This window comes from Syngnathus scovelli, chromosome 9, assembly GCF_024217435.2.
Source record: "Syngnathus scovelli strain Florida chromosome 9, RoL_Ssco_1.2, whole genome shotgun sequence".
Lineage (NCBI taxonomy): Eukaryota > Metazoa > Chordata > Actinopteri > Syngnathiformes > Syngnathidae > Syngnathus > Syngnathus scovelli.
In genome coordinates, this window is record NC_090855.1 from 16329896 (window position 1) to 16340580 (window position 10685).

At 51.1% G+C, this 10685-nt stretch overlaps 1 protein-coding gene across 3 annotated transcripts; it reads right to left on the bottom strand.

The window, feature by feature from the left end:
- Window positions 1–178: 178 nt before the first annotated feature.
- LOC125974869 (uncharacterized) lies at window positions 179–10622 on the bottom strand. Of its 3 annotated transcripts, XM_068651784.1 has the most exons (5): window positions 6183–10622; window positions 5610–5872; window positions 5103–5530; window positions 1400–1504; window positions 179–875 (listed from the first exon to the last, which is right to left on the bottom strand). In XM_068651784.1, the coding sequence occupies exon 1, from the start codon at window positions 8993–8995 to the stop codon at window positions 6983–6985; it is 2013 nt and encodes a 670-aa protein (XP_068507885.1). In that variant the 5' UTR covers window positions 8996–10622; the 3' UTR covers window positions 179–875; window positions 1400–1504; window positions 5103–5530; window positions 5610–5872; window positions 6183–6982. The 3 variants fall into 3 exon arrangements, with proteins under 3 accessions (XP_068507885.1, XP_049585726.1, XP_049585727.1); XM_049729769.2 differs by lacking the exon at window positions 1400–1504; XM_049729770.2 differs by lacking the exons at window positions 1400–1504; window positions 5103–5530; window positions 5610–5872.
- Between the last annotated feature and the right edge of the window lie 63 nt (window positions 10623–10685).

Below are 10685 nucleotides of genomic sequence, written 5' to 3' on the forward strand. Positions count from 1 at the left end.
TCTCCTAACACACTTATTTTCGTTTTATTTTCCAAAAAGTCATGTTTTTTTCCCCAAAAGCAATGATTTCTTTTGATTTTTTTCAATCGATTTTTAATTTTTAAAGACAAATCGTTTTTTATTTTTGAAGGACACATACTTTTTCACTTATTTTCTTAACCCAATTTAATTAATCTGATTTATGTTTTGGTAAACAGATGGCCTCTTTTCTAATCAACTGTTCGACCTTTTTTACGTGCGTCGCCACAGTTTGCTGTGTGTGAGAGAGAGTGTGAGAGAGTGCGAAGTGGGAGAGAGCGTGTGCGTGAGTGTGAGAGACTGAGTGAGTGTAAGAGTGAGAGAGTGTGAGCGAATGAGTGAGTGTGGGAGTGAGAGAGTGTGAGTGAGTGTGCGAGAGCGAGAGAAAGAGAGAGAGAGAGAGAATGAATTCGGCTTCCCTGACATTGACGGCCAACCGATTCCTTATTTGTCTCTATGTGAGCCAGCCAGGCGTTTTGCTCACGCGATTGTCGTGTTCCACGTTTGCAGGCGCGGGAAGGCTCACGTGGCAGTTGCCAAATGGGAATGTCCTCGTCATGAAGAGGAACGGCAAAAGAGTTGACGGCAAAGAGGCCGCCTGCGATTTATTTACGATTGATGGATTGACACACTTGTCTTGAGACAAAGAAGCAAGTCGTCGCCTGCACTCAGTGCACATTTGGACTTTGAACATACAGAAGAACTCAAGAGGCGTTACTTGGCCACATCCAACCTTCTTTGGCTTCTCCTCAAGACTGTCTTTGATCTTGATTTAATCATCTTCAAGAATCATTAGAATCATCTGGTCATGTGACACCACCTCACTTGGTCCCCTTGACTTCTTTGTCCACATCCTCCTGAAAGAACAACAAGATGGTTTACTTCGCTCTGCAGCTCGCACCTTACACAAGACCTGTCCAACTTACACGTTTTGTCACGCATGATGTGTCCTGATAACAGGTATGACTTGACGCCTAAGACATGCTACTGACATGTTGTCAAATGTGAACCCACAAAGGAACTTAGTCTGATACAGTTCTGCCCCCCCCCCTAAACACGGGCAACCTGGCGGTACAGAGGCAGTTTCGCCTTCCCCCGCTGGTCATTGTTTTTTTCCATTTGCTTCTTCGACAATGTTAAAAATGCCGTTCTGATCCTGTCCAACACGGATTTGCGGCATGGCCAAGGATTATGTGACCTGTTGCCGTGACGTGATGACATACAAGCAGTCCTTGCGTGTAAATGTGACCTGTCCCGTGCCACATCCTCGTGACACGTGTGACCTGGTGGAGGGCCTTGTGAGAAGTCATTTGAACAGGGGCCATTTGACACAAGTGACACGCGAGAGCTCTGTCGCCGTGCGGCACGTGCGTTGACTCACGTAAGCGGGGACAGAATTGCCGTTCCAGAATCGAGCGTGCGTGGTGTAGAGCGGGATGTCGTTGGGGTGGTTGTAGTGCCCCCTGTTGCAGCAACACCAAAACATCTGACGGCAACACGAAGACAGCATCAACGCAAGGGTCCTCGCTGTCTTCACGTTCAGTCCAATCCTGACCCATAAAAGCTGCGAGGCTGACATACAAAGCACTAGGTCATCGTAATAAAATCAAAGACAGAATGGCAAAATCCACAGAGTCGAACGATCTTTGTTGACTCCCCGGCATTGAAGACCTCCAATTTTTGTTTGAAAGTCGTCAAACCAAGTGATTTGTTCGTCTAATGAGTGTTCGTCCGACAGTCTTGTGTGTTCGTCTCGTCCGTGCTACAAGTACAGCAGGCAGGTTCTGCTTGACATCGGCAGAAGTGGGTTTTGCGGCGTTCTGGACTTTGAAGCGTCGACATTAAAGGCGCTCGGACTGCTACGTCCTGAAACGTTGCCGACCTCACCCGCTATTCCTCCCCCGGTTGGGAGCCGTCGGAAACGGTGTGCGAGGAGGCAGAAGAGGGGCAAGCGCGGAGGCGTCCGGGCCAGGCTGGCGGCCAACCCAGCGCAACCGGCGGTGCCCTCCATTCTTCTGGCGAATGTTCGATGGCTGGACAACAAAATGGATTACGTTCGCCTGCTGAGGTCTACGAACCGGACGGTGCGGAACTGCTGTGTGCTCGTGTTCACCGAGACCTGGTTGAGTGACAACATTCCGGACTCTGCAGTGCATCTGGAGCGGCTAGCGTGCTATCGGGCGGACCGTGCCATTGTACGAGGGGGAAAGTCGCGTGGAGGTGGAATATGCGTCTACATCCGAGAAGAATGGTGCCGGGACTCTGTGGTGGTATGTAAGCACTGCTCGCCGCTTGTGGAGTTTGTGATCATTAAGTGCCGTCCTTTTTATCTGCCGAGGGAATTTACCGCGATTCTGCTAGTCGCGGTATACATCCCGCCTTCCAACATCGAAGGAGGCAGGATCGCGGCGCTTGGTGAACTGTACCAGGCTGTCAGTGAACAGCAAACAGCGCACCCTGACGGTTTCACCATCTTCGCTGGAGACTTCAATCATGCCAACCTGAAGTCTGTTTTCCCGAGGCTTCACCAGCATGTTCCTTTTCCGACACGTGGAGACAGCTTCCTGGACCTAGTCTACTCGGTGCAAAAGGGAGCTTTCAAAGCCACCCCCCTCCCCCATCTGGGGCTTTCTGACCATCTCACCGTTTTGCTTTTGCCCGCATACAGACAATTGGTAAAGGCATCCAGGCCGGTTCGGAGGCAGGTTCGAGTGTGGCCTGAGGGTGCCTCCGACGCACTTCGTGACTGCTTCGACACCACTGACTGGGACTTGTTTAAGCAGGCAGCCACCTACAACGATTGGACGGACATAGAGGAGTATACTGACTCTGTTACCTCTTACATCACGAAGTGCATCGATGATGTGACTTGCTCGAAATCCGTCGTCACTCGCGCGAACTGGAAGCCGTGGCTGACAGGGGCTGTCCTCAGACTGTTGAGGGCCAGGGACAAGGCTTTCAGAGCGGGGGATGAGGCTGGCTTGAGGACAGCGAGGGCCGACCTGTCCCGAGGCATCAAAGAAGCGAAGAAGGCGTTCTCGTGCAAGGTCTCCACCCACTTCAAGGACAGCAAGGACGCACGTAGCCTTTGGCGGGGCATTCAGACCATCACAGGCTACAAGCCCGCGCCGAGGAGCTGTGAGGGCGATGTCCGTCTGCTGAACGATCTGAACGATCTTGCTCGAGCGCTGAAGGACTGCGCTGGGGAGCTGTCGGGTGTCTTCACGGACATCTTTAACGTTTCCCTGCAGCAGGCCATCGTCCCCTCGTGTTTCAAGGCTGCCACCATCGTTCCTGTGCCGAAGAAACCTGCACCGTCCTGCTTCAATGACTACCGCCCTGTGGCACTGACGCCCATCATCATGAAGTGCTTTGAGCGGCTGGTCATGGAGCACATCAAGTCCGTTCTCCCCCCCCACCACTGACCCGTTCCAGTTTGCGTACCGTGCCAAGCGGTCCTCTGAGGATGCCATCTGCTCTGCCCTCCACTCGGCCCTCACCCACCTGGAGAGAAAGGACTCATATGTGAGGTTGCTGTTTGTGGACTTCAGCTCTGCCTTCAACACCATTGTGCCGCAGCGACTCATCTGCAAACTCGACGAGCTGGGCCTCAGTACCTCCCTCTGCAACTGGATACTGGACTTCCTCTGTCAGAGGCCTCAGGTGGTGCGTGTTGGCCAGCATCACGCTGAGCACGGGGGCCCCCCAGGGCTGCGTGCTCAGTCCATTGCTCTTCACCCTGCTGACGCATGACTGCACTGCGACCTACAGCGACAACCGCATAGTGAAGTTTGCTGACGGCACGACTCTGGTGGGTCTCATCACGAAGGGCGACGAGACTCGGTACAGGTCGGAAGTTGACCTTCTGACCACGTGGTGCAGGGACAACAACCTCCTGCTGAACGTCAATAAGACCAAGGAAATCATTGTTGACTTCCGGAAGGGTCACACAACACACCTGCCGCTGATCATCGACGGTGCTGTGGTGGAGAGGGTGAGCTGCACCAAGTTCCTGGGGGTGCACATCAGTGAGGACCTCTCCTGGTCCGCAAACACCTCGTCACTGGCAAAGAAAGCTCAGCGCCGCCTGTACTTCCTGCGGAAGCTCAGGCGTGCATGTGCTCCTCAGGAAGTCCTGTCTACATTCTACCGTGGCACCATTGAGAGCGTCCTCACCAGTTGCATCGCTGTCTGGGGTGGTAACTGCACTGAACAGAACTTGAAGGCCCTGCATCGCATAGTGAATACGGCTGGTAAGATTATTGGTGCTTCGCTCCCCTCCCTGAAGGACATTTACACCTCCCATCTCGCCCGCAAGGCAACCTCGATTGCCAGAGATGTGAGTCACCCGGCTCACTCTTTGTTTGACCTTCTGCCCTCTGGGAAGAGGTACAGGAGCCTGCGCTCCCGCACCACCAGACTCGCCAACAGCTTCTTTCTCCAGGCTGTTAGGGCCCTGAACTCGCTACCCCCTTCTGCGTAGCGTGCGGCACTGTTGCGCTATTTTCGGGAATGTCTTCTGTACTTGCTCCTTTTTTTTTCTGCTCCTCTTATGTATTTATTTATTGTTGTGTTATTTATTCAGCACGCTTTTGTTATACTTGTTTACTTGTTTGTCTGTTGTGAGCCATGTCTTGTCACCGTGGGATAGGGGGGAACGAAATTTCGGTTTCTTTGTGTGTCTTTGGCATGTGGAGAAATTGACAATAAAGCTGACTTTGACTTTGACTTTGAAATGAAAATCATTGCCTACAGTGGAGCTAAGCTAACGGTGCTAGCTCTTGCGCTTACGCAGCAAACAATTTAGATTTTTTTTACCTTACCGTCTGACAGTGTACGTCAATCAAGAATCATGCCCAAACATGTCCATGATCAAATGAGCCTGTGGCCGTCGTGTTCTGTCAGTGTAAAAAGCAGAACTGAAGAGGATTTGACATTGGTCAATTTGACAAAAACTAGACTGAGTTACTTCCTGACAATGCTGAACAAAGTAAATGGAGTGACGAAGCGGGCCACAATAGCAGACCCAGAAACCACGACATGGGGGGGTTCGACTCGATAAAGATTAGAAATGATGCGCTGACCATGGCCACCAGCGTGAGAAGGAGGAGGAGCCCAAGGAGCAGAGCGGCCAGAACCAGAAGCGCGATTCCCCAACCGGGAACGCCACTGCCCGCTGGAGGAGAACTTTTGCTTGTGGTTGGCCACGTGGTTTTGGCAGTCGCCGTTGCGGCAGGTGTCATCTCAAAGGGCGGCGTTGTTCCGCTCGTCCCCTTGCCAGTCGTGGCGGCACTGCCGTTTGTGGCCGCAGAGTCAGCAAGCGTGGTGTAGCCTCTGGTGTTGTTGGGCTGCCTGTTGGTCGTCCTGACAATGGTTGAGGCGCTGGTCGACATGCCAGTTGACGTGCTGGTGGACGCGCCGGTAGACGCCCCGTTGGACGCCCCGTTGGACGCGCCGCTCGACACGCCAGTTGGCATTGTCGTCATGTAAACGCCACCCACGATAGAACACACTGCAGACATGTTGAGAAATGCCACAACTCACTCACGCAGAAGAACAGCTTGTTCCGTGAACTTTGACCTCTGGCTGACCTGTGATACCCATGGCTAGGAGCATTGTTGTCTTCCACATTCTTGTGCTGTGCGTGCATCTGTGCGTGTCAAGTGGCCCACACTTTTGTGGGGTTAAACTGCAGCTCCCCACTTGAAAGGCGCTTGGACAAAAGGATTTGAACTGGACTTCACTCAGTGATCATGACTGTTTTTTTTTCCTTGTCTTTGGTTTATTTTCATCTTCAGCCAAACACAGCCAAACACAACCAACACAGCCAACACAGCTGACACAGGTGAAAACCCTTAAAATAAACACAAATAGATGGTCAAACTCTAAACCATAATTAAGCAATACAATCCAAAATCAAATACTTAGGTTTTAAATACTAAGTCAGGATGACTTAGCCAAACAGCTTTCAACCCTGGTAAGTACATACAAACATTTTTCCCGATTTCTTTTTTAGCTTTTACTTTTTAGAATAAACCACATAATTTACCACAATTTCACTATAATGTTGAACATAACCATGACCCATATCAATTTTACATATTAATTTCCTAAGCCACCCAGATGTGAGCTGTAGCCCCATATTCAAATGTCCAAAGGCTCACCGGCTCCTTCTTTTGCTTCGTTTTCCAAGCTTTCCGCTGCAGTCCTGCCTTTTGGAAATGCTGCCTTGTCTAAAGCATGGCAGGTTACGTGAGCTCCAACACTCTCCCTCTTAATTAACCCCACCTGGTGCTCTCAACAGCCTGCCTCCTTGGGTGTGGCTGAGACACACCCAGGCAGAGAGGGTGCGGCTTCCAACTCGTCTCAACACCTCCCACTCGATCTTCCCACGGAAACCGCTGGAAAGATCGCAGACAATGACTTGTGGTCAGGGTTTCTATTTTGGGCTTTCTGTCTGCTCTTCCACTGGTAGCAAAACCACCAGTCGTCGGACATCCCGGTGAAGAATTGTGGACTGATGATCCCTCTGGATGCTGGACGTAGGATGCTTGGATGCTGATGTTGTGGGTCTAATCTCAGGGGCGCAGGAGGTTCTCACAACTCTGAGTGTCACATCCCGTACGATGCCACGGGAGTCTGGGTTGACACTGATGACTCTCCCAAGCTTAAAGTGGCCCCTCAACGCATTTTGGTCACACAGCCAAACAATGTCTCCTTCTTTCAACCTGACTCTTTTCCTCACATCATCCTTGACCTGATATGGTCCAAACAGGTCAACTGCTGTGAACTCAAATGGAGCTGCCGGCCTGGTTCTCTCCTGGGGCAGATCACCCATCACTTGCTGGCATCTTCTAGCTCTAGCTTTCTTGCAGATCACACAGTTATCAATGACCTTTTGAGCAATTCGTCGTCCCTTGATGACCCATGCTCTCTTTCTCACTTTCAGCAGAGTCGCAGCAATTCACTCGTGACCTTCTCTGTGGGCTTCACGAACCAGCAATGTTGAAATCCAAGCACTGTATGGTAAAAGGGGAACACTAACCCTGTCTTCACTGAAAGCCTGGACTCTCCCACCACAAACCAATAACCCAGTTTTTTCCTCCTTGAAGACTACCAGCCGGTCTGTTGTGGTGGTTGGAAAGGTCACGCCCTCTTGTGCAGCCAGAAAAAGATCTCTTAAAGCATCTTGACGTTCTGTCACAGTAATAACTCCACCCAATGAAACTGCCTCCCACTTTGGCGTTTCCAGGCCCCTACTTCGAGCTGCAAAATGCTTTGCTGCCCTCCAGACCTGGGCGACAACCTTAACCAGGCGGGTCAGGTTGCTGAACCGTCTTTCATCCACCAGGTTTCGGGCAGCAATGCCAGCAGGTGGCCTCCGGCACTCCAGATCTGGTGGGTCTTTCTTTACCTGAGCTCTTGTGAGTGCAGATGTAAATACTTTCTTCTGCATCTTCCCAACACTCTCTTTGGCATTGACCAGCGGGTCTTCTTGGTTTTCTTTCCCATGCTCGCCCTCTAGTGGCGGATTGCTCTCAAACTCGACCTCATCGTTCTCCTCGAGCTTCCTAATCTTGGCGGGCAGCGCCGCTTCCGATTCGTCCACCACCCGCGAGCGGCGTCTCTTCTTCTCCGAGATTTTACCCGTCGTCTTCTGACTTGTGGCATCTGAGCCTTGCTGCTGCTTCTTTTTCTTCTTCTGCTGTTGCTGCTGCAGAACTGGCGGCTCGGCGTCCATCGGCGCCACTTTGGCCTCCTCTGGCAGCAGCTTCTTTTTCTTCTTTTTCTTTTTCTTCTTTTCCTCCCCGCCGCCACCTGAAGATGGATTGTCTTCAGTCATCTTGATGGGCTTCCCCTTCTTAGTCTTGGGAAATATTCCCGGCTTCCTAGGAGCATCTTCAGGAGGGTTATTGAGCATCTCAATGACTTTTTGGGCTTGCTCTGGGTTCTCGAACTCCACAAGGGCAAAGCCTTTGGGATCGTTGGTGGTTTTGTATCTGGGGATGCTGGCGTAAACGACGGTCCCGCATTTAGAGAAGACCTTCTCGATCCAGCTGTGAGTCACGTCCTTGGGCAGGAGCTCCACGTAGACTGTGCGGCTGTCCACGTCAGGTGGAACATCTCCGATGGGAAGTTGCCGTCTCACTTTATCACCCTCTAAATTCACCTCCAGTACGGAAGAATTCTTCAGAGCCCGGGCGATCAGTTTAGTGTCGCTCGTCAGCTTCTTCATGTGATTGAAGCTCGCCACCACGGATAAATCAACATAGCCGTCATCCGACTCGTCAATGAGCTTTCTCAGAAAGCGGTCCTTGTGGAGGTTGACGTCTCCGAACCAGAACTCCACTTGTTTTTTCACTTCGCACAGCAGCTGCTTGACGCGGGATCTCTGAGGTTGAATGGGGACTTTGCAGGTGTGTTCTTCATACATCACAGCAGCAGTCCTCATAGATCTAGCAAAGTGCGTCCTTGACGTGCGGGCTGAGACAGTGACCTCCTCAAACAACTCAGAATGGGTGCCTGCAACTGTTTTCCCTAGTGGTCCGTCCCACAGCACGAGGTCCCCCACCGTGCGGATTTTCTGTGGAGCCAGCTGCCCCTCTTTGTGACTTATAAGAAGCTGGATCACTTTTGGTCTTGTCAGGTCACTAAGTGGGATGTCTGGGAAGAACCTTTGCAGTTTTCCGGCTGACACATGCCTGTGGATGTCTGCTATGCTGTCTAAGCCATAACAAACTAGCTGGTGGGACTTGAGAGTGCCTTTTGGGGTGGTGATACGGATTTTTAGGAGGTATCGTTTGGTTTTGACCAAGACTTTCATGCCTCCCACGCCATGAACCACAAGCGTGACGTCTTCACTTCTAAGATTGAGCTGCCCTGCGGCCTCATGGGTGATATAGTTGGTATCGGATGCTAGGTCGATCAAAGTCCCAATTTTTTGCCCAGCATTGGCAGTTACCTCCAGCAGCATCATGATGACCGGCCACTCCACTAGGCCGCTCTCTGCCAGGAGACTTGAGTGCGTCTTCGCAGCGTGGGAGGTTCTTGCTACTGTGTTGCAGAATGCGTCCCGGCACTGTTAGACTAATTCAGGTGAGAGCTTTTTGAAGAATTCTTCCTGGGCCTCGGTGTAACCCTTCTCGCCACCTCCCACTGTGCTGCCTTTGCTCCTCCTTTGGGCCATGCTGCCTCTGGATGGTTCAGCATTGGGACACAGGTAGAAATGATGCTCTCGTTGATCCTCGCACTCAGGATTTTTACACAGGAATGTTGTCCTGCAGTGATTATCACCATCATGGATCTCTAGGCATTTCCAGCAGGCGCCCAATTTCCGCACTGCCTTCTTTTTCTCTATGAGCTTGAGCACCCGGAACTTCTTGCAGAAATACAGCTTCCTCTTATGCTTACTGTCCCCACAGATGATGCATCCTGAGAGGTGGCTACTTGACTGGCTTGAGGCTCTAGTACTGGCTTGCCTTTGCTCCGGCCGCTCTCTCCTGGATGATGGCTCTTCATCCCTCAACTGGTCCAGCTGTTCATAAATGCTTTCTTGACTCTTGAGGAAGGTCAGAAGACTGTCAAACCGCTTCTCTGGATCAGGACAACTTCTCCCAGCTGCATAGAGAAGCCACTCTTTCCTCAATGCATCAGGAAGCTTGCTTTCTATTGACTTTGTCACCAGAGGATTCTTTAAAGCATCAGTTTCACCAAGGTCACTCAGATCTTGAAGGGCTTTTCCAACAGCTTGGATGAGCTCAACAACTTTCTTGGGCTGGTTGCCTCTAACAGCTGGAAGTCTCTGGAGCCCCTCCACTATTTCAATGGCGATCGCTATTTGACTTCCAAACCGGTTCTCCAGGACCCGAAAGATGTCGTCTGCTGTGTTATAGGTCATCAGCCGAAGATCTCTCATTATTTTCTCATCCAAACTGTCAAGGAGCTGGAACTTTTTAACTTCTTTTGACCCAGTGGGCTCTCCTTGCCTCTGAAGGGCCTCCCAGTCTCTTTTCCAGCGATGAAAGTCTCGCTTGATGCCAGTGAACTTGGGGAGGGGGGTTGGCTTCAGCCTAATGGCTGTTGGGTAGCTGATGGAAGCTGCACTTACACTTCTTTCAACATCTTCTTTAGCTTTTGCTCCAATGAACCATGCTTTTCTGGACATTAACTTGGGAATGATGCTTTCAAGCTCCCTCACCCGCAGTTGGAAGTCTTTCTGCTCGGCGGGAGGGGCCCAACACTTCCACTGTGTGTGCAGCTCCTTTGCTCTCTTGATCAATCTTTCCATGTAATCAAACAGAAAGTCAAAGGCCTCTTTACTTCCATCACGTTCAAGGGACATCACAGTCTTTACTTTCTTCTCTGCAGCCTCTACTGCCATCGTCACTTCCTCTTCTCCGAAGTTAGCCCAGAGTGTCCTTTGAATGAGGTCCTTCAGCTCTTTCAGTTTCATCTCACACCCGTCCGCAGTTTTCACAATATCGGCCTTTTGCTGTTCGCTCAAACTGGGAACTTCATCGGGGTCCTCCTCCAGCTCCATCTCTGCAAGGTACTGGGTTTCCACATCCTCATTTGCTTCCATGACTTTGCTGGACTCAATTATAAGGGTCTTGAAACTGTCTCTGAGCTCCTCTTCAGACATTATGGCATGCATCCGGACAATGTTG